Source organism: Lepidochelys kempii, chromosome 20, assembly GCF_965140265.1.
Source record: "Lepidochelys kempii isolate rLepKem1 chromosome 20, rLepKem1.hap2, whole genome shotgun sequence".
Lineage (NCBI taxonomy): Eukaryota > Metazoa > Chordata > Testudines > Cheloniidae > Lepidochelys > Lepidochelys kempii.
This window is the reverse complement of record NC_133275.1, coordinates 9,017,423-9,043,353: the sequence shown is the minus strand read 5'-3', so window position 1 is coordinate 9,043,353 and position 25,931 is coordinate 9,017,423. Positions and strand designations below refer to the sequence as shown.

Sequence of the window (25,931 nt, the reverse complement as noted above, 5' to 3'; positions counted from 1 at the left end):
CTCTCCAACCTGCTCTGTTTCTTAAACCCCCTGGCACCTTCCCCACTGGCCCCTCATGTGTGGGGGAGGGATGGCATGGCTCCACCCACAACCCCGCCATTCCACCCATAACCCCCAGGATAGCTGGAAGGTTCTGCCAAGGTGATCAGCAGCCACTGAAATAGTTAATGCTATTGACACTTCCGGTGTCATTAGGTTTCAGAGTCAACAATGCAAGGGTGTGGATGGGGCAGTTCACATGTCTCAGAGCTAATTATTATTACATACAAGAAAGCTGTTAACAAACATTATGTAGATTATAATGTCAAGCACATGTTCATTAGGAAACGGCAGGTTACCTGTGCAGCCTTAATTCTGTGCCTTTGCGGGTCCAGCCTGTGCCCTGAATAAGGCAGGGGGTCCTGTGGAAAACCCACTATGTGATCACGAAATTAAAGACTGTACTAACATGCACACCCCCAACAGAGCCAAATGACAGGAGCAAGCAACTGTAAATCTGGCATCTCCTAACTTTCAACTGCTTGACTTTGCAACCTTAATAAGGGTCATTTACCATCATTTTTGGTGTATAACTTCCTAGGGTTTTTTAAAAGGAAAATCAGGGTATCACACAAATTCTATTCTGTGCAACCAGAACTGCCACCCCAGCCCCCTTCTGTGTCATCAGCAGGGTTTTAGAGCTGAACCTTCAGCATTGCAGCAGACTGCCGCTGGTGGAGTTACAGGTCTAACAGCATTAGCTGGCAGCAGTTGAAGGTTGTTAGCCCACAGAGGTGATAGGCCACAGGCACCATGGGTTGGTACTGGGAGCTGAGCCCATCCCAGCTGTCTTCTCAGGGGGGTGAGGGGGGGCGGCTCCTTCTCCATGGAGTGCCCCAGTTAGGGGGGAGATGGGCATCTGGTGCCACGTGCTGGGTCATGGCTTTCCTGGGAGAACCCCTACCTCTTTCTGCCCCCACCCAAGAGTTGGGAGAGCTCCTGCTCTCTGTGGTGCCCCCTGAGGTGGGATACTGGGTCCATGTGCCAAGTTTGGCAGGTGGTAGCCCATCCCCAATATTCCCCTCACTGCACATTGCTACAGCTACACCGAGGTAGTCCCAGGGCAGTGCAGCGTGAGCCCAGCTCTTTGAAACATTCACATTCAGTGACTAATTTGGCAGGCTGCTAGGGAATGTGAGCGAGAAAAGGGAAGTGACATTTATAGCTCAGCCAGACCAGAATGGGGTTTCCTTGGACAAAGCAAAGACAACCCCCTAACCTGTGGGGCCTAACTTTTTTCCCAACCACATATCAAAGGCCTGCCACAAACACTGGAATTATGCAGAGCTGCCTGCAGACTCAGGCAGACAGTGCTGCCTTGGATCTGCTCTGTTCCCATGGGGAGGGGGAGGGCAGCTGCTGTTGCTGGAGCCCAAAGTCAAGTGACTTGTCCACATCCAAACAGCTGGTCAGTCGCTAACTGTAGTGCAGAGGGGCTAACACTGCGTCATGTCTCAAGACCCCAACGACTGGCAGGAGCACACACACAGGAAGGTTCCTATAAGCCCCACTGTTCAGCACATTTACAACCAGTCAGGCCAAAGCCCTGGAGTGCATCGCATCGGAGATAACCCTGGCGCAGGCCCCAGGGCACAGCGTGCTAGACACAGCCCTATGGGACCTTTGGGCATCTAATACTGGAGACAGGCTACAAGAGTAAGAGACTTCAGGCCATAGAAGATAGGGAGGTGAGGGGGAAGATGCTGCACCAGGGGACATGCCTCCAACCCTGAGATGAGACCAAAAGAGACCAGCCCAGAGGCAAAGGGGGTCAGCACATGACCTCATGGTAGAGGATTTTATTAGTCAGTTCAAGCAAGAGCTTGGCTAGGCCAGGACACAGACATGCAGAGGAAGTGCCTCCAGGGGATGGGGGGATGCATTTACTGCAAGATTTTTCCACACATTGTGCCCCACCCAGACAGAGTCAAGGGAGCCAGCCAGACTTAGCAGAATCACAGTGGAGCAGGGTTTCACCTACTCACGAATGCTGGGTCTGAGCAGGACATGTGACAACACACAGCAGAGATCGGAAAAGCCACATAGTCCAGCCAGGTCCAAGTGGGAGGGGACCATGGAGTCAGACAGCACCAGGGCAATCCCAGGGGCTCATTCCTGGAGCGGGAACACACTGTGCTCTCCAAAGGGTCGGCCCATCCCTCTCTCCAGAGGCTCCATAATCCTGCTGGCCCAGGCCCCACCATCCTCTCCTTGAGTGCTGCCAGCCAGTGCAAGGGCTCCATCTTCCCGCCTCCCTCGCTACCAATTCAAAACACCACAAGGTGAAACCCATCTTCTCAGTATCAAGCTTGCATGCCTGACACTGGTCCCAAACCCCTGCACTGCTCATGCAACACTGCGCCTTTCCCTGGCACCTCCTAGCCAAGCAGCTCAAAGCACTTTACTCTTAACTCAGCCTCACCGCCCTCTCTTACAGGTGGAGAAACTGAGGTACAGCAAAGAGAAGGGACTTGCTCAAGCCGTTTTCCCTTTGAGCCTCTTCCCCTCTCGACCAGAAGGGCTGTGAGGATTAATTAACGAGCATGTGCGAAGCCCCACAACCCACCCCAAGAGAGCAGACAGCAGATTACTCTATTTACAATTAACCCCCTGCCATCATATCTGAGCTCCCTTCACCCCACAGGCCTGGAGTTCTCCATGGAGGACAGCTGACTGCAGCCATGCCAGTGCCAGGGGGTCAGCATCCCCAACAGCCCCTTGGTGCTGACTTGCATCCTCCCTCCCCTGGAGGTGTGTAAAGCAGTGTGTTGGGGAGGGGTGTACTTCCCCCCCTCCAGGCCATGCTCCCCTCTTCCTCATTCCAGCTCAGGGGGCATGAAGTGCGATCACTGTTGGGCCGCGCGCAGGAGCTGTTCTTCATGCTTCTTCCGCATCCGCTCCTTGAAATCTTCCAGCTCCTTCCTCTGAGGTACAAACAGAGGGGACGGTTCAGGGTCAGTAACCATTACTGTTCACCTGCTTCCTGCCCCCATACCACAACTCCACGGGTTCCATCTCCCTCCTGGGTCTCCTTAGAGCCAGATGCACAGCTGATGGAGGCGTGAGAGATCCTGCTACCCTCTAACCACTAGAGAGTGACTCAAGAAACCAGTCCTGATGCTGCTGCAGCTAATGGAGCCTGTAACTCACCAGGTTAGCATTAATCTCTTACTGGTGGGGAAGGAAGGACACACAGAGCCCCTTATGTTCGTCCCATACCTCTAGGGGCTGGGCAAGCTGTTCTTCAAACCCCAGCTGAGTCATGGGGGGGCAGCACACTCACCTGGCGGTCATCATCGGGTGGGTAGATCTCCCTCTGTGGAAACAGAAATGTAGGCACCTGTGAGGATTACCAGCTGGGGGGTGCCAGGGCCAGTCTTACCCAGCAGGGGAGCTAGAGCACAGATGACAAGGAGAAATGGATCCAACAGAGCCTGCTGGGATGTCTGCCATCCCAATCCCCCTTAGCAATAGCTCCTAGGCAGGTCTCTCTCCTATCAGAGGTGGGGAAGAAGCAGGTCATGGCAAACAAAGCCCGTGCAGCTGTCTGGTCAGCTCTAGGAAACGCCCTCTCCAGACATCACCCCAAACTCTCCCCCCCCCCGCCGCCATGAGCTCTGACTGAATCCCACCGTTGTTCTAACCACTAGCCCACACTACCCTCCTAGAGCTGGAAACAACCCTGGAGTCCTCCCCCACAGTACCTGTCACGGACTCACAGGTCGTGCCCACTCTTGGCCCTGTGCGGTCCATGGGGGGAACCCCCTTCAGTGAGACAGCTCCTCTCGGGGGTCCACTCTCTCTCGGGGGTTAAGCCCCTCCACCTCCTGGAGCCGCACCTCTCTGAGCCTTAGCACACCTGTTTCTCGCCGAGGGCCCCTTCAGGGAGTCCACTTGCTCTGGACCCCAGGGGTCTCAACTCCCAAAGGGAATAATGCAACCCTGTTCTGTGGACTGGAGTGATACGCAGCCAGCGTAAAACAGAAGGGTTTATTGATCGTTTGAATCACAGTACCTGCATGAATCACTAGCTTGCACTCTCCTCCCAGAGCAGAACACCATGCTCACCTTCCTTTTGATGACATATTCTTCGAAGTACTCCGCTTGGTTGGAGATCCAGAACATGGCAACGGGGAAGGACAAATACAGAACCATCTGCCAAGGAAGAGAGGAAAGGGGGAACATGTGGCCCAAATTAAGTGGAACACTGAATTGAGCTGCGTCATTTAAACATCTTAAACAAGGATGGCCTTGAGTGAAATCCCAGGTACTACACAGCCCAATTAAGCAAAGCCCCTGCAAAGCACATGGCATTGATGAACTCAGTGTAGCTTCACTTCAGCTACATCCACACTACAGACCCTAGGCCAGCATAGCTCCAAGCACAGACGGAACGTACAGTGACAGGACTTTTTCTGCTGGTGTTGGAACACCAACTCCTGAGACAACATTTGCTCTGCTTACAGAAGCTCTCTTCCATCGACATAGCTGCCTCTACACTGGGGGCTTTGTGGGCATAGCTCTGTCACTAGGGGCTATGGGTTTTTTTCACATCCCTGACTGACATAGCTAAGCCAGTGTTAGTTGTCAGTGTAGACCAGACCTTAGCTTTGATCAAGCCACATTAAAATGTATTGGTCCAGGAACTTTGTGTGCATGTGTCTTTTCTTTTAAAGTCTCTTCCTTTCTTCTGGGTCCATGCAATAACTAATGATAGCTTAGACATCTGCTTAGATGATCCTCACATGTGTCTGGACCAACAGCATTTTGCAAGGCTATTGCCAAAGCATTTTCCCCTTATGAGGAAGGACCTGGCTGTATGTTTTTTACAGAGACATTTTATACACTTGCTAACAGTGCCTTAAAATTTTATGAGCTAAAAATTTAGCAAATTGTGAGCGCATGGGGGAATCCCCGTAAACCTGCTGCCACCAAGCTAACCCACTGCAAGGCCACCCCATTCTCAGGCCCATGATGGTGGAGTCCCAGCCCTCTCCTACCACAAAGGCACACCATTCCTAGGGTAAAAGGGCAGGGAGACTTTCTCCACCCTCCTGTTGAGCTGCCCATTGTCTCAGGCCATGCTGGATCCTGCCACTCTACTAATGGGCTGCCTCATCTTCAAGGCTGCCGCTGAGCTGCCAGAGATTGAGGCTGGCAACCTGGGGTATTTGCTTTGACCCGCAGGCCTGTCTGCTGCTTCTCTGGGATGCCCTCTAATGAGCGTTTTCCATTTTAATTTTTTAATCTCCTCTGTCCCCTGCCCCACAGCAAGCAGGCAGCCCTGGGCACCCCTTCCCTTCAGAGGCGCTCAATGCTGGCCCCTCAGCTCCAGCTAGTCAAGTCTTTCTATCACACCCATCACCCTGGTACCAGGACAGCCCAGCCCAGCACCAATGGGCAGAGGCTGGGCCCCCAAGTGGGAGGGGGTCATGGGCAGAGCTCGCGCTGGGCTACCAGGCCAGGGGGTGGGGTGGGGGGGGCACCCATGGGTAGCATCAATGAGATGGGTCTGACAGGACAAATGGGCAGAGGTGGCAACAGCAGCCACCACGGGGCAGACACCTACTAGGGAGCCAGCCCCTGCGGGGAACACAGCAGGCCCTCCCCCAACCACAAACCCCCACTTGCCCCAGGACCCGCCCCCAACCACAGACACCCCCCACCGCTTGCCCCAGCCCCATCATGTACCCTACAGGGCCTCTCTATCCCTACTCCGACTGTAGCAGCCCCCCACGCCCCTCTGCGCCCCCTTCTGCCACTGACCCGAAACACCTCCAGCTTCACCCCCATCCTGTCTGCTACGCCTCAGCTCCTACTTCCGCCCGCCCCCTCTCAGGGCCCCAGGAGCCGCCAGCTTCCGCGCCGCCACACCGCAACAAACGTGATGCTTAATGGTCAAGGAGCAGCATCAGCTTCGGTCATTGGTTAAGGACTCGGCAAGGAGGGCCCCGCTCCCCGATTGCCGGAGTAAAGATGGCGCCTGGGCGGAAGTGGTCCCTGAAGGTGGCGCTTCACCGGAAGTGCGGCCCTCTTAGCCAATAAGCGGTGTCCCCGCGAGATGGCAGCCCCCTGACGCTAGGAGAGCGCGGCGCGGCGCGGCGCGGCGCCTGCGTCACCGGCGCGCGCTGGGGCCTGTCGGGGTCTGCGTGCGGGGACCAGGGTCTGGTGTAGCCGCGATGCCGGAGCTGGAGGAGACGCCGGTGGCCGCTGGCGGGGGGAAGCCGGACCTCTTCTTCGTGAGTGCCCGGCCGCGTCATGTCCGCTCAGGCCACCGTACCCTACAGCGCCCCTCGGCCTGGGCTCGCCCCGCCCTTGGGGTCCCTCTGACTCCACCCCTCGCTGCCCCCAGGCTCCCGTGGCCACGGAGCCCCGCCTCTCACACCCAGCCCCGCCCCCTCCCTCCCCGTGGACCCAGAGCCCCCCCCCCCCCGTGCTGCCCCCATAGATTCAGCCCTGTCCCCCAGTGCCCTAACTCTCCATGGACCCAGAGCCCCCCCGCCCCCCTGTGCTGCCCCCATAGACTCAGCCCTGTCCCCTAACTCTCCATGGACCCAGAGCCCCCCTCCCGTGCTGCCCCCATAGACTTAGCCCTGTCCCCTAACTCTCCATGGACCCAGAGCCCCCCCGCCCCCCTGTGCTGCCCCCATAGACTCAGCCCTGTCCCCCAGTGCCCTAACTCTCCATGGACCCAGAGCCCCCCCACCCCCCTGTGCTGCCCCCATAGACTCAGCCCTGTCCCCTAACTCTCCATGGACCCAGAGCGCCCCCACCCCCCCGTGCTGCCCCCATAGACTCAGCCCTGTCCCCCAGTGCCCTAACTCTCCATGGACCCAGAGCCCCCCCACCCCCCTGTGCTGCCCCCATAGACTCAGCCCTGTCCCCTAACTCTCCATGGACCCTGAGCCCCCCCACCCCCCTGTGCTGCCCCCATAGACTCAGCCCTGTCCCCTAACTCTCCATGGACCCAGAGCCCCCCCACCCCCCTGTGCTGCCCCCATAGACTCAGCCCTGTCCCCTAACTCTCCATGGACCCAGAGCCCCCCTCCCGTGCTGCCCCCATAGACTTAGCCCTGTCCCCTAACTCTCCATGGACCCAGAGCCCCCCCGCCCCCCTGTGCTGCCCCCATAGACTCAGCCCTGTCCCCCAGTGCCCTAACTCTCCATGGACCCAGAGCCCCCCCGCCCCCCTGTGCTGCCCCCATAGACTCAGCCCTGTCCCCCAGTGCCCTAACTCTCCATGGACCCAGAGCCCCCCCACCCCCCTGTGCTGCCCCCATAGACTCAGCCCTGTCCCCTAACTCTCCATGGACCCAGAGCCCCCCCACCCCCCTGTGCTGCCCCCATAGACTCAGCCCTGTCCCCTAACTCTCCATATACCCAGAGCCCCTCCCCTGTGCTACCCCCATAGATTCAGCCCTGTCTCCTAACTCTCCATGGACCCAGAGCCCCCCCCCCGTGCCGCCCCCATAGGCTCAGCCCTGTCCCCCAGTGCCCTAACTCTCCATGGACCCAGAGCCCCCCCACCCCCCTGTGCTGCCCCCATAGACTCAGCCCTGTCCCCTAACTCTCCATATACCCAGAGCCCCTCCCCCATGCTGCCCCCATAGACTTAGCCCTGTCCCCTAACTCACCATATACCCAGAGCGCCCCCCACGTGCTGCCCCCATAGACTCAGCCCTGTCCCCTAACTCTCCATGGACCCAGAGCCCCCCTCCCGTGCCGCCCCCATAGATTTAGCCCTGTCCCCTAACTCTCCATGGACCCAGAGCCCCTCCCCCATGCTACCCCCATAGACTTAACCCTGTCCCCTAACTCTCCATGGACCCAGAGCCCCCCCACCCCCCTGTGCTGCCCCCATAGACTCAGCCCTGTCCCCTAACTCTTCATGGACCCAGAGCGCCCCCCGCCCCCTTGTGCTGCCCCCATAGACTCAGCCCTGTCCCCTAACTCTCCATGGACCCAGAGCCCCCCTCCCGTGCCGCCCCCATAGATTTAGCCCTGTCCCCTAACTCTCCATGGACCCAGAGCGCCCCCCGCCCCCCTGTGCTGCCCCCATAGACTCAGCCCTGTCCCCTAACTCTCCATGGACCCAGAGCCCCCCCTCCCCCGTGCTGCCCCCATAGACTCAGCCCTGTCCCCTAACTCTCCATGGACCCAGAGCCCTTGCCATTACTGCCACAATGGACCTAGCTTTGCTCCCTAACCTTCCATGGACCTCACGCTGCCTCCCATAGACTCAGACCTGCCCCCTACCAGCCTGGGGTCCCCATGTCCGCCTCCCCACTGTGCGAGGAAGGGTTTGATCGGCCACATCCAGGCAGAGCTCTGGGTTTCCAAAGTTGGACCCTGGAAAACTCAGGAACCCTCAAGTGTACATGCCTGTCATTGCTGGAGCAACTCTTGTGCCATGATTCCTTCCCCAGGCCTTAGCCCTGGAGCTGCGGTGCAAGGGTCAGCCTTCGACATCTCAGTTTGGCTCTCTGTCTGGTTTTCATTGTACCCTCCAATACCAAGCTAGTGTGTGTGCAGCTCTGTAATAACAACCAGTGTACAGGTTACAACCAGTGTACTAGCTTTCCTGAGCAACCCTGTAGTAACCTTAACCTTACCCTGTAGTGACAAAACAACATTTGCAAAGCCGTGGCCCTTCTAGGCAACCCTACAATAATAAACCAGTACGTTTGCATCCCCAGCCCCATATTAACAAAACAGGCTGCCACCATGGGGGGAGCAAACACTGAACAAGGAAACAGGTTGCAATAAATAGAGGAAAATGAGTTCTTTAAAAGTTTGGATTCCCTTGGTGGTTTCGCTACTAAACGGACTCTGAGTCTTGGAAGCGGTGCTGCTAGTGCCCAGAGGTTCCTGGGCATAAAGGAGAGGCCTGGGCTCTGCCTCTAATCCCTTCCTCCCACATGCAGGAGGAGGAGGATCTGCAGTACGAGGAAGAAATCCTGCGCAACCCCTTCTCTGTCAAGTGCTGGATCCGCTACATTGAGTTCAAGCAGAACGCCCCTCGGCATGTGCTGAACCTGATCTACGAGAGAGCCCTCAAGGAGCTGCCAGGCAGGTATGTGGCTGGGAGCAAAGGCATGGAGAACTCTTTGGGCATATCTACATTGCAGTAAGAGGTGTGACAGGAGCGTGTGTATACACTCCTGAGCTAGCGAGCTCAATAACAATGGCAATGAAGCTAGCCGCTCGAGTACATACCCAGGCTTGTGGGCTCGCTTGTAAAGCCTGTGCTGTTATTCAGGTTCGCTAGATCGAAGGCAGCTCATCTCTGTGTACATCATCGCAGTGTAGACATACCCTTTAGATGATGTACATCTAAAGACATACCCTTTAGATGATGTACATCATCGCAGTGTAGACATACCCTTTAGAAGCTCACAACTGCTGTGATCTCATGGGGGAAGCACTGCAGAGAAGTGCAGGTGCACCGGATATGGGCAGTTCCCGGCTACCACATGCCTAGCCTCTCCCAGCAGGAGGCTCTGTGAGGGCCAGGACAGGAGTGCAGGCTAAAGAAACCTCTGATAGTGACAACTCCATGGTGTTTGCAGTTACAAGCTGTGGTACAACTACCTTAAGCAGCGCCGGAAGCAGGTGAAGAACAGGTGTGTGACTGACCCTGGCTATGAGGAGGTGAACAACTGCCATGAACGTGCCCTCGTCTTCATGCACAAGGTATGGGGAGGCCTGGGACAGATGAGCAGCAAAGCTGCTGGGCTTGACGGTGGTAGATGAAGACTATCTGATGAGGGCAGGGTTGTTTGAGGCTTTCTGCATGGCCCTGTCCCCAACCATGGACAGCCCCTGCCCCAGGCTGTAGATCACCCAATCACGGGCCCCTTGTGTCCTGGGCCTCATCACCAACCATGAACTCCCCCCACACCTTAGACCTCTGCCTGCCTGCTCTGAATCCCATGTGTGTCTCCAGAATGGTCATAGCCTGGGCAGCCACGGGGCCAGTTCCCCTGTGCCATCACTAGCCAGCGTGCATTGGCACTGACCAGGCCTCATTGTGCTCAGCTTGCTAATGAGCTGGCTGGTGGGGGCCAGCAGGAAGCTGCCTTGGGGCCAGCAAGCTTATTTTGTGTAACGCCATGGGTGGCTGTCAGTCACTTCTGGCCTTGGGGTGGGTTGGAACCAGCAACTTTGAGGCACAAGGCTCTGTAGGGTTCTCTTGAGGATCCACCCCCAGGGCCTTGTCTGCCCATTGCACCGGCCAGAATGAAACAAACAGGGAGGAGGGGAAATCTAAATACTAGGTGAGGTACCCACAATGTTGGGGACAGGGCTTCCCTCCTTAGGGAGAAGGGGTTTTGTCCTTAAGGACAGCTGTGCAACAGCATGGCAGTATAACCATGATAGGAGGAGTCGGGTCCGCACTGTGGTCCTGCCCTGGTAAGCAGTCCTGCCTCTTAAACTGTCAGATGCCTCGGATCTGGCTAGATTACTGCCAGTTCCTCATGGACCAGTGCCGGATCACCCGCACACGCAGGACCTTTGACCGGGCACTCCGGGCACTGCCCATCACGCAGCACCATCGAATCTGGCCCCTCTACCTGAAGTTTGTGCGCTTGTACCCCCTGCCCGAGACGGCTGTGCGAGTCTACCGCAGGTACCTGAAGGTAAGGGCACCAGACTCTCTGATCTTTACTCTTTGTTGAGCTGCCCCCTTTTGAACAGTCTCCTTTGGGTTTGCGTGTCTCTGCACAGTGGATCCACAACAATGGAACAAAGGCCTTGGAGCTTCTGCTCCTCAAAGGGTCAAGATCCAGCCCTAACCCCGCCCACAGCTGCAGGGTATGTTGCAGTGGAGGCAAATGGATTGGAGGGACTGGCTCAGTGACCTGCCTAGGGTTATGCAAGGAGGCTGAGCCAGAGCAGGGAATTGAACCTGTCTCTCCCAATCCCGGGTTCACACCCAAAGTTCTGCACTGGCCTTCTGCTTGTCCCTGCCCCAGCTAGCTGTGGGACCTCAAGCAAATCACTTCCCTCTCTGTGCCTCAGTTTCCCTTCACAGAGTGGGGCTAGTGAACTGTGAAGTGCTTGGAGATTGGGGGTGGCACAGAGGGAGGCAGTGCTAACCTGCAAAAGCATGGGCAGTGCTAGGTTGCCAGGCATGCTCATCCCCGCTGTGTGTGATGCAGCTGAGCCCTGAGAACGCTGAGGAGTACATCGAATATCTGCGCTCCATTGACCGGCTGGATGAGGCTGCCCTCCGCCTTGCCACTGTGGTCAATGACGAGAGGTTCGTCTCCAAGGAGGGGAAATCCAACTACCAGGTGAGGTGCCCATGCTGCCAGAGCGAGGCTTCCTTCCTGAGGGGGCAGCTGTGCCAGTCATCCACCCCATTGCTAATAGCTCCTCTTGCTCCCTCCCCTTAAGGACGGCTTGTGCCCCAGCCTCCTTGCTGGTCCCTCAGAACACTTCCCTTATGCAGGGGGTCTCACACCCTGGAATGTGCCAGGTGGGGCAGCAGGAGTGAATGCAGGGGGGCTGGGTACCAGACCTCAGCGTGGAGCCCAGGCCCCAGCGTGTTGGGAAGTGGAGGGGATGGGCTCAGATGTGCAAACCCTGCCCAGGGCAGGATCTGGAATAGCTGTCATGCTGTGTGCTCCCACGTGGGCACAGTAGTCCTGGGGGATGGGTTAGATGGGCTCTGGGCCTGGGAGCTCCCTGTGGGTGCTGAGTGGCCTGTGTAGCCTTGCCCTGCTGCCTGATGTCTCGTCTTCCCTCCAGCTGTGGCATGAGCTTTGTGACCTCATCTCCCAGAATCCTGACAAGGTGAAGTCCCTCAATGTTGGGGCCATCATTCGCGGAGGCCTCACCCGCTTCACCGACCAGCTGGGCAAGCTCTGGTGCTCCCTGGCCGACTACTACATCCGCAGCGGGCACTTTGAGAAGGTACCTTGAGGGGTGGGCAAGGCCAGCACTGGGAGCTTTTAGGGATGGGCGCTGTTCCATGCAGGCTGCTCTGTGAGTGGTACTAACTGCTGGCAAAGGCTTTCCCATTGCAAGGGGAAGCTGGTGTTTAATTTGGTGGGCACAGGGGTTAAAGGTCCTGGGGAAGCAACAACCCAGGAGGTTGCATGGCTGCATGCAGCGTGGGCCCCCAAAGGGTTAGTGAATCATGAGCTGAGAAGACAGAGAAACCAGGTGTGGTGGAGTGCGAGAGAGGATAAGGAAGTCTCCACCTGAGGGTTGGATCCAGGAGCTGCATGGGAGAAGGCTCTCTCACTAGCAACAGCCGTAAGGGCCATAAGGAAGCTGGTACTGGGTGATTCGTTGTGGGGAGGTTATGGGAGTCTGGGATGGTTGAGCTGAATCTCAGAGGAGTTTTGAAGCAGGGTGGGTGACATTTGAACTGGATCCTGAAATGGGTGGGGGCGGGGCAGGGGAAGCATGGGGACCTGGGAGGGAAGTGCCTGGGGAGGACTGGGAGGGTAATGCAAAGACCAGGGCAGTCTGGGGGGATGGGGAAGGGAAGCAGGTTGGGGGAGCTCCTCACAGCCCCCCCTCCTGGCTCCCACAGAGTTTCCCTGGCTGCAGAGGGATGCGGGGGAATTTTCCAGCCCAGCAGGGATGCAGGAAGTCTGAGTTCATCACCCCAATATGGAAAGCAGCTGGGCTTCCCTGCTCACTCAGGCACTGGGGTAGCTCCTGTTTGCCTAGCCAGTGTCATCTGGAAGGAGCCCAAAGCACATCTTTGGAGGGATCACTGTCCTGGTTCTGGAGTGTGCCTGCCTCTGGGGTGGAATATAGCAGGGATTAAACAACTCACAGAACGCTACCTAGTCACTGATGAGCCCATGACGTGTTTCTCAGCAGTGAGGATATTAACCTCAGTGTCCAGGCCCAATCCAGCATGCTCCAGCTGACCCTCTGCATTCCCCCAAAGTTAGTGTCTCTAGTTGTTCTGTCTCCTCTAACCAATCATAGAATATCAGGGTTGGAAGGGACCCCAGAAGGTCATCTAGTTGGAACTACCCCCTTTCAGGTAGTTGAAAACAGCTATCAAATCCCCCCTCATTCTTCTCTTCTGCAGACTAAACAATCCCAGCTCCCTCAGCCTCTCCTCATAAGTCATGTGTTCTAGACCCCTAATCATTTTTGTTGCCCTTCGCTGGACTCTCTCCAATTTATCCACATCCTTGTAGTGTGGGGCCCAAAACTGGACACAGTACTCCAGATGAGGCCTCACCAATGTCGAATAGAGGGGAACGATCAGTCCCTCGATCTGCTCGCTATGCCCCTACTTATACATCCCAAAATGCCATTGGCCTTCTTGGCAACAAGGGCACACTGCTGACTCATATCCAGCTTCTCATCCACTGTCACCCCTAGGTCCTTTTCCGCAGAACTGCTGCCTAGCCATTCGGCCCCTAGTCTGTAGCTGTGCATTGAGTTCTTCCGTCCTAAGTGCAGGACCCTGCACTTATCCTTATTGAACCTCGTCAGATTTCTTTTGGCCCAATCCTCCAATTTGTCTAGGTCCCTCTGTATCCTATCCCTCCCCTCCAGCGTATCTACCACTCCTCCCAGTTTAGTATCATCCGCAAATTTGCTGAGAGTGCAATCCACACCATCCTCCAGATCATTTATGAAGATATTGAACAAAACCGGCCCCAGGACCGACCCCTGGGGCGCTCCACTTGACACCGGCTGCCAACTAGACATGGAGTCATTGGTCACTACCCGTTGAGCCCGACAATCTAGCCAGCTTTCTACCCACCTTATAGTGCATTCATCCAGCCCATACTTCGTTAACTTGCTGACAAGAATACTGTGGGAGACCGTGTCAAAAGCTTTGCTAAAGTCAAGATACAATACATCCACTGCTTTCCCTTCATCCACAGAACCAGTAATCTTATCATAAAAGGCGATTAGATTAGTCAGGCATGACCTTCCCTTGGTGAATCCATGCTGGCTGTTCCTGATCACTTTTCTCTCATGCAAGTGCTTCAGGATTGATTCTTTGAGGACTTCTAAGGTTCCTAGCGCCATAGTGTTGAATCATCTCCCTTTGTGTGGTGTTGCCATGTGACTATTAAACAGTGTGGAAGAGAGGAATGTTGCTGCTGAGCTGTTACAGTTGCTCAGTGCTTTTGTTCTTGGAGATCAGGTGTTATCAGCACTAGCAGATAGCGCAGCTGCGGATTCAGCAGCCCCCGATCTTACTTCTAAAGAAAGACCACAGGCATGGTTTGGTGACAAAGGTGCTCGGCCAGGTTTATTGCTCTTAAGGCAAAGTCCTAGCGTCCCATAAGAGCTACAAGCACACTAACCCGTGAGTGCCCGAGGCAAGGAGCGGCTCAGTCTGCAGCAGGAATTTCAGCTCTCCCTTAGAATGGTCAACATGGATTCACCAAGGGCAAGTCTGACTAATCTAATTGCCTTCTGTGATGAGATAACTGGCTCTGTGGATGAGGGGAAAGCAATGGACGTCTTATTCCTTGACTTTAGCAAAGCTTTTGACATGATCTCCCACAGTATTCTTGCCAGCAAGTTAAAGAAGTATGGGCTGGATGAATGAACTATAAGGTGGATAGAAAGCTGGCCATATTGGGCTCAATGGTATGTCTAGTTGGCAGCCGGTATCAAGTGGAGTGCCCCAAGGGTCGGTCCTGGGGCTGCTTTTGTTCAACATCTTTATTAATGATCTGGATGATGGGATGAATTGCACCCTCAGCAAGTTCACAGATGACACTAAACTGGGGGGAGAGGTACAGAATCATAGAATATCAGGGTTGGAAGGGACCTCAGGAGGTCATCTAGTCCAACCCCCTGCTCAAAGCAGGACCAATCTCCAACTAAATCATCCCAGTCAGGGCTTTGTCAAGCCTGACCTTAAAAACCTCTAAGGAAGAAAATTCCACCATCTCCCTAGGTAACGCATTCCAGTGCTTCACCACCCTCCTAGTGAAAAAGTTTTTCCTAATATCTAACCTAAACCTCCCCCACTGCAACTTGAGACCATTACTCCTCGTTCTGTCGTCTACCACCACTGAGAACAGTCTAGATCCATCCTCTTTGGAACCCCCTTTCAGATAGTTGAAAGTAGCTATCAGATGCCCCCTCATTCTTCTCTTCCACAGACTAAGCAATCCCAGTTCCCTCAGCCTCTCCTCATAAGTCTTGTGTTCCAGTCCCCTAATCATTTTTGTTGCCCTCCGCTGGATGCTTTCCAATTTTTTCACATCCTTCTTGTAGTGTGGGGCCCAAAACTGGACCCAGTACTCCAGATGAGGCCTCACCAATGCCAAATAGAGGGGAACGATCACGTCCCTTGATCTGCTGGCAATGCCCCTACTTATACATCCCAAAATGCCATTGGCCTTCTTGGCAACAAGGGCACACCGTTGAGTCATATCCAGATTCTTGTCCACTGTAACCCCTCAGTCCTTTTCTGCAGAACTGCTGCTGAGCCATTCAGTCCCTAGTCTGTAGCGGTGCATGGGATTCTTCATCCTAAGTGCAGGACTCTGCACTTTTCCTTGTTGAACCTCATCAGATTTCTTTTGGCCCAATCCTCCAATTTGTCTAGGGCCCTCTGTATCCTATCCCTACCCTCCAGCGTATCTACCTCTCCTTCCAGTTTAGTGTCATCTGCAAACTTGCTGAGGGTGCAATCCACGCCATCCTCCAGATCATTAATGAAGATATTGAACAAAACCGACCCCAGGACTGACCCGTGGGGCACTCCAATTGATACCGGCTGCCAACTAGACATGGAGCCATTGATCACTACCCGTTGAGCCCGACAATCTAGCCAGCTTTCTATCCACCTTATAGTCCATTCATCCAGCCCATACTACTTTAACTTGCTGGCAAGAATACTGTGGGAGGTAGATATGCTGGAGGGTAGGGATAGGGTCCAGAGTTACTTAGACAAATTGGAGGATTGGGCCAAAAGGAATCTGATGAGGTTCAACAAGGACAAGTGCAGAGTCCTGCACTTAGGAAGGAAGAATCCCATGCACTGCTACAGACTGGGGACTGATTGGCTAAGCCGCAGTTCTGCAGAAAAGGACCTGGGGATTACAGCGGACGAGATGCTGGATATGAGTCAGCAGTGTGCCCTTGTTGCCAAGAAGGCCAATGGCATATTGGACAGTATTAATAGGAGCACTGCCAGCAGATTGAGGGAAGTGATTATTCCCTCTATTCAGCACTGGTGAGGTCAGACCTGGAGTACTGCGTCCAGTTTTTGTCCCCCCACTACAGAAAGGATGTGGACAAATTGGAGTGTCTCCAGTAGAGGGCAGTGAAAATTATTAGGGGGCTGGGGCATGTGACTTACGAGGAGAAACTGAGGGAACTGGACTTATTCAGTCTGCAGAAGAGAAGAGTGAGGGGGGGATTTGATAGCAGCCTTCAGTTCCCTGAAGGGGGGTTCCAAAGAGGATGGAACTCGGCTGTTCTCAGTGATGACAGGTGACAGAACAAGGAGCAATGGTCTCAAGTTGCAGTGGGGGACGTCTAGGTTGGATATTAGGAAACGCTATTTCACTAGGATGGTGGTGAAGCAATGGAATGGGTTACCTAGGGAGGTGATGGAATCTCCATCCTTCGAGGTTTTTAAGGCCCAGCTTAACAAAGCCCTGGCTGGGATGATTTAGTTGGTGTTGGTCCTGCTTTGAGCCGGGGGTTGGACTAGATGACCTCCTGAGTTCTCTTCCAACCCTGATATTCTATGATTGGCCGCACAAAGGGTTAAGGCAAGGTCCCCTGACATCTATAGACTGAGACAAACAACTTACACAGCACCTGTCGTGTTTTATGACACCTGTTTGTTACCTCTGCTTTTTCCTTGTATTTTGGACAAAATACTCTTATTGATTGATTTGTCAAGCCATTTGATTTTGTACTATTTTTTTGTGTATTTGTACTTGCTTTCTAAGATACATTTTTGTAAATATCTAGGGCCTCCACTAGCAACAGCTTTGCCAAGTTCATATAGTGAACAGCCACCTTGTGAGCATTTACTTTAATACATGGCCTGACTTTGGTTCACAGCCTTGGGTTCAGGCCTTAAATTTTGCACCAGGCCCAGTGCTCCAGGCTCTCTTTCTCTACTACAACAGTTGCTGCACCCCATCCCAGGAGCAGCCACATCTCAATACCGGGCAAGGGACCAAACAGCCCCAGGCAAGGGATCCCTGTATCCACTCCTCCACCCCATAGATTGCTGCATCTGGGCAAGGGCCCTTTGGAGGCTTATCAGGGTGGAGGGGCCGGAGCTCCCATTTCTCTCCTGGGAGCTAGCTTGGGGAGCTCCTTTGTGGGGCAGGGAGCCTGGGGCCTTGCTCACGGTGCCATGTGTCTCAGGCCCGGGATGTGTACGAGGAGGCCATCCAGACGGTGATGACAGTGCGGGATTTCACCCAAGTGTTTGACAGCTACGCCCAGTTCGAGGAGAGCATGATCGCAGCCAAGATGGAGACCACCTCTGAGCTGGGGCAGGAGGAGGAGGGTGAGTGGGGGACTGGGCCCTGCCTGCAGGTACCATGCAGCACTCCTAAGCAGGGATTGGTCAGCCTGGGGAGGCAGAGCCCCAAGTGTGGCGCTGGGGGGCAAGGAGGTAATACTGACTTCTGCAGTTACACCACTTACACCAGGGCTGCGTTTGGCCTCCAGGCTCTGGCAGGTGATTGCTCTTTATGGGAGGCACAAATGACTGCTCAGAAGGGGAGGAGGATAGTAAGACCCTGCTAGGCCCAATGGGAGAGCTGGGAGTCGGGACTCCTGGGTTCGAGTCCCAGCTCTGGGAGGGGAATGGGGAGCTGGGACTCGGGACTCTTGGAGGGCCAGGGCCAGGGCCTGGCAGGGACATTAGGGCAGTGGCTAATATGCCTGTGCCTCTCCCCCTACAGATGATGTGGACCTGGAGCTGCGCCTGGCTCGCTTTGAGCAGCTGATCACACGGCGCCCCCTGCTGCTCAACAGTGTATTGCTGCGCCAGAACCCCCATAATGTCCACGAGTGGCACAAGCGTGTGAAGCTCTATGAGGGGAAGCCCCGAGAGGTAGGGCCAGCCCATCCCCCGGGGGAGCATGCCGGGGGCCACACACTCGCCCTGAGGCTCTGCCTTCTCATCCTGATGTGCCCCTTCCCCCCCCTTGGCATCCCAGGGGAATGGGGAGATGGGCAGAGGTACAGCTGCCTCTGGGGTGTGGGGCACATGGGGCCTGGTTTTACAGGGATCCTGTGCCTGGTGCTGAGATGCAGCCATCTCTGGTGTGGGACTGATCTCCCCCTCTAATCTGCTCTGCACGAGGCTGATGCACGGTGTAGTGTGATGGGCTTGGGGCACAAGTTCGTGCAGCGTGGCTCAGTATGGGGTTCATGGCTCGGGGGAGGCTGAGACACCAGGTTTGTTGTCTGCAGAGCTCTGAAAAGCCCAGCCTGGCATGGCTGAGCCCTCTGGTGGGATTTGCTTGGGAAATAGCCCCAGGCAGAGGCTGGCGAGTGGTTCGGGTGAGTCAGGACACCTGGGTTCCCTGTACTGCCACACACTCACTGTTCTCTCTGGCAAGTGGCACCATTGTTCTGTACCTGTCTCTAAGATGGGGGTGGTAGCTGCGTCCTTGGGAAGCCAAGGGGGTAAGAGTTGCTGGCTATGTAGCGTGTTGGGCCGCCCTAGGGGGTGCTGTAGTGGGGGTGTGGGGCTGGTGTGCTATGCAGAGGTAGGCTGGGCAGCTGGCGCTGCCCTGGGCCCTACTGGCCCAGGCAGGGTCAGTGCGTTTCCCAGCTGTGCACGGCTCCCTCACTGCACCGGCTTCACCCCGACCTGAGCCCAGTGTATTCACTGGATCAGTGCTACAGCCCCACCTTTGGAACAGTCTCTCGGAGGAGCCTTCCCATGTGCCAGACCCCCTCAGGCTGTCGTGCTTCCTCCAGGGTAAGCCCCATGGCTTCACCGCCTCCGGAGCCTGGGCCTCTGGGTCTTCCGCACCCATGCGTCACCCCGCGAGCTCCATTCAGCGAGTCCCACGGGGACAGACCCCCATGGGGAATTCATGACCTCACCCAGCATTGGCAGCGATGCTCGCACAGCGTTGTCAGAACAGTAACCCCAAAGGCAGCATGGGGAGTCCGTAGTCAGCCCAGAGCACTGAGGTTAAAGCACAGACCCTCCTGCTTAGCCCAGAGCCCAGCCGAGCTGGACCAAGCCCCTTTGTTCAGGCTCTATCTGACCCTCCATCTGGCCTCCTTGGTCAACCCCAAGCGAGAGTCCCTGACTCCTTCCAGCAGCCAGCCCTGGTCCCTCCACCTCAGACTTCAGCAGCCCTTTGATCTCCAGCTGCGGGGGCTGCTGCTCAGCTTCCCTAAGGAGAGACGGGGAAATCCATCTCTAGGTCCTTGGGTGCTAGGTGTCAATGGCCTGGAATTTGGGGTCCCCATTGGAGTCTCAGATGCTCCACTACCGTGGGGAATAAGGCCCTCGCATCCATCTCCTAGCCTGCCCTGAGAGCAACCAGGCCCCTTCCACTCGCTGGGAAACTGATGCAGGAGCAGGACTCTTAAACTATTCCCACTTCGACCCATCTGGCAGTGGGTGTAGGTGGTTGTGCAAGGAGTGGGGTAGCAAGGACTTAGCTCATCTTTGGGGCTCTTTCCAGAGCATTAGAACAGCTGGGGCACAGGGAATGGGCTACAGGCACCAGTTCTGATCTGGCTGCGGAGGCTGGGGCAGGGGACGAGGGCGAGGCGCTGTGTCACTGGTGCTGATCCAGGCTCAAGCCCAGGGCATAGGGCCCAGGTTCCAGTCCAGGATGGGAATGACTGACAGCTGCTCCCATTGCATGCCTGTGCAGTGTGGGCAGGTCTCGGTCCATTTCCTCATCACTGGGTTCTGTGAGATCACCAGGAAGACTAACTTGCCCCAGGGAGTCTCAAGTCAAGTCTCAAGGGAGACTGAACTCCACCCTCACCCCTAGAAGGCACCCCTCTGGGGCACGGGGAGGGGCTGTGTGGGCCCTGCTGTAGCAGCTCTGTTGTCAAAGGCCTTCAGCAGAGCGTGCCCTTCTCCTCCTGCTGGATCTAACGCTGGTGCCCGCCTGCCCTCACAGATCATCAACACCTACACGGAGGCCGTGCAGACCGTGGACCCCTTCAAGGCCACCGGCAAGACACACACACTCTGGGTCTCCTTTGCCAAGTTCTATGAAGACAATGGGCAGATCGAGGATGTGAGTGTTGCTGGGGGCATGGAATGAGAACAGCCAAAAGAAGCTGCCTCCTCTCCCTGCCCTGGCCCAGGGGACCCATCGGGAGGGTGGGGTGCGGGGTGGTAGGACCCTCCTCCTGGGGCATCACACAAGCAGGACTCATGATCCCAGCAGTGGCTGCTAGTGGGGGTTAAACTGGGCAGGAGCATTGCCCAAGCACCTGGAGAGAGAGTCTGCGCAGAATCCCCATTAATGCCAACCCTGGAAAGCCAGGGCAGAGGGGTCTGTGAGGGAGGGATTTCTGCTTGGCTGGGTGCACTGTGTCTGGACCCCTGCCGAAGCCTGGGAGACGGAGTGGGGCGGGCTCATGCCACAGCTCAGGGGAGCAGGTTGGCTGGAGGAGAGCAGGCTGGCCTGGGGCCAGGCGGGGAGCAGGGGCTGGGTTCCTGCCAGAGCTCAGGGGAGTGGGCTGGTCGGGGCCTGGGGGGAGCAACTTGTGCTCCCTCTGATTCTGCCTCCGTCCCCTTGCCCAGGCCAGGACCATCTTTGAGAAAGCCACCAAGGTGAACTTCAAGCAGGTGGACGACCTAGCCTGCGTTTGGTGCGAGTATGGGGAGATGGAGCTGCGCCATGAGAATTATGACCAAGCCCTGCGCATCCTCCGGGTGAGCCCAGCCCTGCTGGGTATAGGGGGGCTGATGGGAGTGGCAATGTGGGGTACGAGGGCAAGTGCCAGGCAACCATCCCTTAGGCTGCTGGAGAGCCCTGGGTGGGTAGAGGAGAGAGGAACATCTTGAGGTTAAGGCCCAGACTCCAGGGTTCCGCTCCCAGCTCTGGGAGGGGTGGGGTGGGGCAGGAACCAGGACTCCTGGGTTCCACTTCCAGCTGTGGGAGGGGCAGGTGGTCTAGTGGTTTGAGTGTGGGCCATGCTTTGCTGTGGACTCAGTGAGTGATGGTGAGAAGCTGTCTACGTAGCGCCTGCCAGGGGATGTCATGGGTCCCTGAATGGCCCTCCCTGCCCTGTGTGCTGCTGGCCGTGAAATCCTGGGCACAGGGTTTGCTGCCCCACTGAGCGTGCTCCCCTCTTGCCCCACAGAAAGCCACGGCCATCCCAGCCAGGAAAGCAGAATACTTTGACGCCTCAGAGCCCGTCCAGAACCGCGTGTACAAGTCCCTCAAGGTCTGGTCCATGCTGGCCGATCTGGAAGAGAGCCTGGGCACCTTCAAGGTGAGGATACCCACCCTTCTCAGGGGTCAGGTCCCTGGCGGCAGGCCAAGGAGCCGGGCCCTAGCTGTTCTCCGGCAGAGGAACTGCGGGGGGTGGACTCCACTGGGGATGGCGCCAGGCTCAGCCTTCAGCCGCCCCTGTCCATCCTGCTGGGCCCACTGGATCCCTGCAGCATGCCAGCCCCTACCGTAATCCACCTAATACTGCTGCCCGCCTGGTCTTCTCTCCTAGTCCACCAAGGCGGTGTATGACCGCATCCTGGACCTGCGCATCGCCACACCCCAGATCATCATCAACTACGCCCTCTTCCTGGAGGAGCACACCTACTTCGAGGAGAGCTTCAAGGTGCAGGGGAGTTCCACTGTTAAGGACAAGGGAGGGTGGGATTTAGCTGGGCTCCAAGAAGCAGAGCTGGGGTATGGGTGAGGGGGAACTGGTGGGTAGGTCTGGCAGAGAGCCCCTGATTGGCAGGCGTTTGCCTGGCGAGGGAGGGGTGCAGAGCTGGCTGGGTCAGAGGGTCTCTGAGGTGGCTCCATGGGGATTATAGGGTTAATGTGCGGGTGGGGGGAGAGGCTGCGATTGCTCCTGGGGGGGTCATGGAACTTCTGCCAGATGTGAGGGCTCCAGGGGGACCCGGGCAGCCATGCTCACACTCCTCCCTCGGCAGGCCTACGAGAGGGGCATCTCCCTGTTCCGCTGGCCCAATGTGTACGACATTTGGAACACCTACCTGACCAAGTTCATCGACCGCTATGGTGGCAAGAAGCTGGAGCGTGCCCGCGACCTCTTCGAGCAGGCACTGGACGGCTGCCCCCAGAAATACGCCAAGAGTACGTGGGGGCAGGGGTTCCTGGCTCCCCGGTATGAGGGCATCCTGGCATCAGCTGCCGAGTGGCTCTTTCTGGCCAGAATTCCACCCACACTGGTGGCCAGTCCTGTCACCAAGCTGAGGGGAGCCCTGGTGGATGGGATGCTGAACGGGGGGAGCCCAGCCCCACGGGCCCTGCGGCTCCATGTGGACTCGAGCACAGACTGCTGTGTGCCAAAGAGGGCCTGAGATCCTGGGCTGTGGCAGGGCCAGCGCCCCCGTACGCAGCCCCCCACCAGCTGGCTTTACCTTTGCTTCCCCCTCACACACATGACCCTCTGCAGGGCCCTCCCCCTGGCCCCCGTCAGCCAGCTTTGCCTCTGCCCCAGGGATGCTGCAGGTTTCTGAAGTGATTCCGAGTCACCCTGTGGCCTGGTGACCCTGTACCAAGGCCCTCAGTCATACCCCATGCCAGCCAGCCCCTGACGCACCCTGTCCCTGCAGCCATCTACCTGTTGTATGCCAAGCTGGAGGAGGAGTTCGGGCTGGCGCGGCATGCCATGGCGGTGTACGAGCGGGCCACGCGGGCCGTGCAGCCCTCAGAGCAGTATGAGATGTACAACATCTACATCAAGCGGGCAGCCGAGATCTATGGGGTCACGCACACCCGCAGCATCTATGAGAAGGCCATTGAGGTGAGGTGGGGGGTAGGGCTGGCAGAGGTTTCCCCTTTCCCCCTCACCCATGGGCCTAGAGCACTGCCCCCAACCCTGTGTGCCAGTACATTGGGCTGTCCTAGGCCCCTTCCTGCCATTCAGTAGCAGAAACCCCTCCCATCCTCCTGCACCCAAATCCCATGGGCTGGTGCTGAGAAGCCCTAGACCCATCCAGCAGGCAGAGAGTCGTGGGCTGGCTGAGGTCTGCACCCCCTGTCCCAGCACTAAAGGGCAGCGCTGCCTTCTTGTAACAGGGACGCTCAGGGCGGCAGAGATGGGCACAGAGAGCACCGGGCCAAACCCCAAACACTCCCCTCATCCCTGGTACTCTGCACCCAAGGCTGTGAAGCCATGAACCCGGGATCTTCGGAGTGGGGAGCCTGTCCTGAGCCCCAGCCTGCAGGGAGCACACTGCATGGCATCCGGATTCCCCCACCCACAGGTGGGGTCAGGGGCAGGGCATTCAGGGGAGCATGCTGTCAGGTCCATCCGCCCAGGATGCGCTCTGGGGTCAGGGCTGGTGGTGGGCGAGGAGGAGTGGGGATGGGGGCTGGTGGGATTCAGGGGCACTCTCTCCGGTCTCCCCCGCAGGTGCTGTCAGACGAGCACGCCCGCGAGATGTGCCAGCGCTTTGCCGACATGGAGTGCAAGCTGGGTGAGATCGACCGGGCCCGGGCCATCTACTCCTACTGCTCACAGATCTGTGACCCCCGGGTAAGGGCCCCAGGGGCAACTTTGGGTGGCAGAGTGAGCTGGGGCCGGGATTGTCCCCTACAGTCTGGTCCCTGGCACTACCGTCCCTAGGCTTCCTTTCCCAGCCAGGTGGGTGTTGGGCCCTGCTAGAGGGATCAGTTGCCCTAGAGAAGGCTGGGAGATGGGTAGGACAGGCCATGGGGCTGGGGACTGCAAGGCTCACCCCCTTTGGGCTCACCCCCCACCCCCAGACCACAGGCTCCTTCTGGCAGACATGGAAGGACTTTGAGATCCGGCACGGGAACGAAGACACGATCCGGGAGATGCTGCGCATCAAACGCAGCGTCCAAGCCACCTACAACACCCAGGTCAACTTCATGGCCTCGCAGATGCTCAAAGTCTCCAGCAATGCCACAGGCACTGGTAAGCAACCTGCCCCCTGCATGGTGGGAGCCTTGGGGGCACCTATACCCCACACAGAGGTGTCCCTGGCATTCACCCTGCTCTCTGGTTCCAGTGTCAGACCTGGCGCCGGGGCAGAGTGGCATGGATGACATGAAGCTGCTGGAGCAGCGGGCAGAGCAGCTGGCGGCTGAGGCAGAGCGGGACAAGCCCCGGTCCAAGGAGAAGATCCTCTTTGTCAGGTCTGTGGGGATAGGGCAGCTTGTGGAGACTACATATTCCAGCATGCATCTGGGCACCTGGCCCTACTGCATGCTGGGGCTTGGCTCCCCTGCCCTATAGCCAGCAATGGCTCTGATATGCCCCTTGCCCAGAGCCAGTACAGCCCTGGGCTGACTTCTCACCAGCTGAGCCCGTAACCCCCAACCACCCTCCCTGTTGGGTACTGCCCTCACCCTTTCCCTGCTGGCTGGGGCTGGCACCCAGGGCACAGCCAGCCATAGCCCCTGCACATTGCGGGGAGCCTGTCTTAGGCCTAGAGCCATGTGGGGAGCTGTGGATCGATGGGGGTGGGGACAGTGGGGGCCCAGGACTGCCTTTGGAGCAGCTGGCTCCCTGGTGCCCAGCCCCTGGCTCACTCCCTCCCCCCTGGTATGTTGGTAGGAGCGATGCGTCACGCAGTGAGCTGGCCGCACTCTCCAGGCAGGTGAACCCTGACGAGATTGACATTGATGAGGACGAGGAGGAGGGGGATGAGAGCGAGGAGAATGAGCCTGATGGTAAGGGGTGGGGTGTACAGCTGCGACTGGGGGGCTGGCTGGGGGAGGAGCCTAGTGTAGCTGGATATGTCCTGCCCTCTTAAGCTGAGGATGGGAGATGGGTAGGAGCTGGGCACTGGGTGTGGCATAGTTGAGTCTGTCTCCTGGCTGGAGGCAGGTGCTGGCTCACCACTGACCCACCCTCCCCTTCTCCCTGCAGAGGTGCAGCTGGAGCAGCAGAGCGTCCCCTCAGCTGTGTTCGGGGGGCTGAAGGCCGACTGAGCTGGGGCAGCCAGCGGGCACCATGGATCCTGCTCTACTCCTGGACTGTGGGCAGAGGGATCTGGACTTTGATTCCTGGGCCAGCCTGGAGCTGCTGGGCTGGAGCCGTGTGCCCCTCACCCAGGGCACCCAGCTGCCTTAGTTTTCCTGTCCCTGTAAGCCAAGCAGGCTCCTTGAGTTCTGGCCCTATCCCTCCCCTGTGGGCTCTGGAGCTGGGTGGCCCTGGCTCCTAGCAGGGCAGGAGTGCTGTAGCTCTAAGTAGCTGGCTGCTGCCCAGGGCAGGGAGGGGAGGACCCTGCTCTGGGCCATTGGCAGGAGTGGGTGGAGCCAGCCTGTCCTTGAGCTACTGGCCCCTTGCCCTGTCACCTGCCCGCTTCCTCATGAAGCACTTTGGGAGCCAGGCTTGTTAAGTGGGGAAGTAGCAGGCAGAGCCCCTGGGGCCCATCCCAGGAGCTGGGGTTTATCTGCCCCCTCCAGCTGGGCTCCATGGGCTAGTGTGTGGGATAAGCCATACATGTGGTGCTCTTCCCCCTACTGCTGCTGTGGCTGAGTGCGGGCTTGTGTCCTGGCCCATGGGGTGCTGTAGGCTGGGTAGCCATGCCCTGGCTCTTGTGCAGGGAGAGGGGGAGTGCTGCCCCCCCCCCCCCCAGCTGCTGTGTTTGACTATAAATGTTTTTTTCTAACCTTAACTGGGCTCTCATTGCTCAGGGAGGGGGGCAGGGGAACAGCTCCAAGCAGTACCTCCCCCTGCACTATGCCCTCCCCCACCTTGTGCTGGGCAGGGATGTAGTGACAGTGCAGCAGGGGCCTGGAAGAGGC

At 57.3% G+C, this 25,931-nt stretch overlaps 2 protein-coding genes across 6 annotated transcripts; one reads left to right on the top strand and one right to left on the bottom strand.

Annotated features, from left to right (window-relative positions):
* Positions 1–1,809: 1,809 nt before the first annotated feature.
* PET100 (PET100 cytochrome c oxidase chaperone) lies at positions 1,810–6,070 on the bottom strand. Its single transcript, XM_073319300.1, has 4 exons — positions 5,806–6,070; positions 4,108–4,194; positions 3,323–3,355; positions 1,810–2,963 (listed from the first exon to the last, which is right to left on the bottom strand). Exons 1-4 carry the CDS (start codon positions 5,830–5,832, stop codon positions 2,886–2,888), a joined length of 225 nt encoding a protein of 74 aa, XP_073175401.1. The 5' UTR covers positions 5,833–6,070; the 3' UTR covers positions 1,810–2,885.
* XAB2 (XPA binding protein 2) lies at positions 6,050–25,801 on the top strand. Of its 5 annotated transcripts, XM_073319279.1 has the most exons (19): positions 6,052–6,278; positions 8,964–9,112; positions 9,609–9,732; positions 10,482–10,679; positions 11,202–11,336; positions 11,794–11,958; positions 17,383–17,527; positions 17,928–18,079; positions 20,127–20,246; positions 20,759–20,890; positions 21,322–21,453; positions 21,685–21,798; positions 22,121–22,283; positions 22,766–22,956; positions 23,569–23,691; positions 23,922–24,093; positions 24,188–24,314; positions 24,736–24,851; positions 25,051–25,202. In XM_073319279.1, exons 1-19 carry the CDS (start codon positions 6,219–6,221, stop codon positions 25,110–25,112), a joined length of 2,580 nt encoding a protein of 859 aa, XP_073175380.1. In that variant the 5' UTR covers positions 6,052–6,218; the 3' UTR covers positions 25,113–25,202. The 5 variants fall into 5 exon arrangements, with proteins under 5 accessions (XP_073175379.1, XP_073175382.1, XP_073175381.1 ...); XM_073319278.1 differs by lacking the exon at positions 24,736–24,851 and having other exon boundaries at positions 6,050–6,278; positions 25,051–25,801; XM_073319281.1 differs by lacking the exons at positions 11,202–11,336; positions 24,736–24,851 and having other exon boundaries at positions 6,050–6,278; positions 25,051–25,801.
* The last annotated feature ends 130 nt before the right edge of the window (positions 25,802–25,931 follow it).

Bases quoted from the DNA above. Each gene is read 5' to 3' on its own strand.
- PET100 (XM_073319300.1), bottom strand. From the start codon at position 5,832: ATGGGGGTGAAGCTGGAGGTGTTTCGG. The intron at 3,356-4,107 runs GTGAGCATGGTG...CTGTTTCCACAG, and splicing joins AATATGTCATCAAAAGGAAG to AGGGAGATCTACCCACCCGA. The intron at 2,964-3,322 runs GTGAGTGTGCTG...TTTGTACCTCAG, and splicing joins CACCCGATGATGACCGCCAG to AGGAAGGAGCTGGAAGATTT.
- XAB2 (XM_073319278.1), top strand. From the start codon at position 6,219: ATGCCGGAGCTGGAGGAGACGCCGGTGGCCGCTGGCGGGGGGAAGCCG. The intron at 21,799-22,120 runs GTGCAGGGGAGT...CTCCCTCGGCAG, and splicing joins ACTTCGAGGAGAGCTTCAAG to GCCTACGAGAGGGGCATCTC. The intron at 24,094-24,187 runs GTAAGCAACCTG...CTCTGGTTCCAG, and splicing joins CAGCAATGCCACAGGCACTG to TGTCAGACCTGGCGCCGGGG.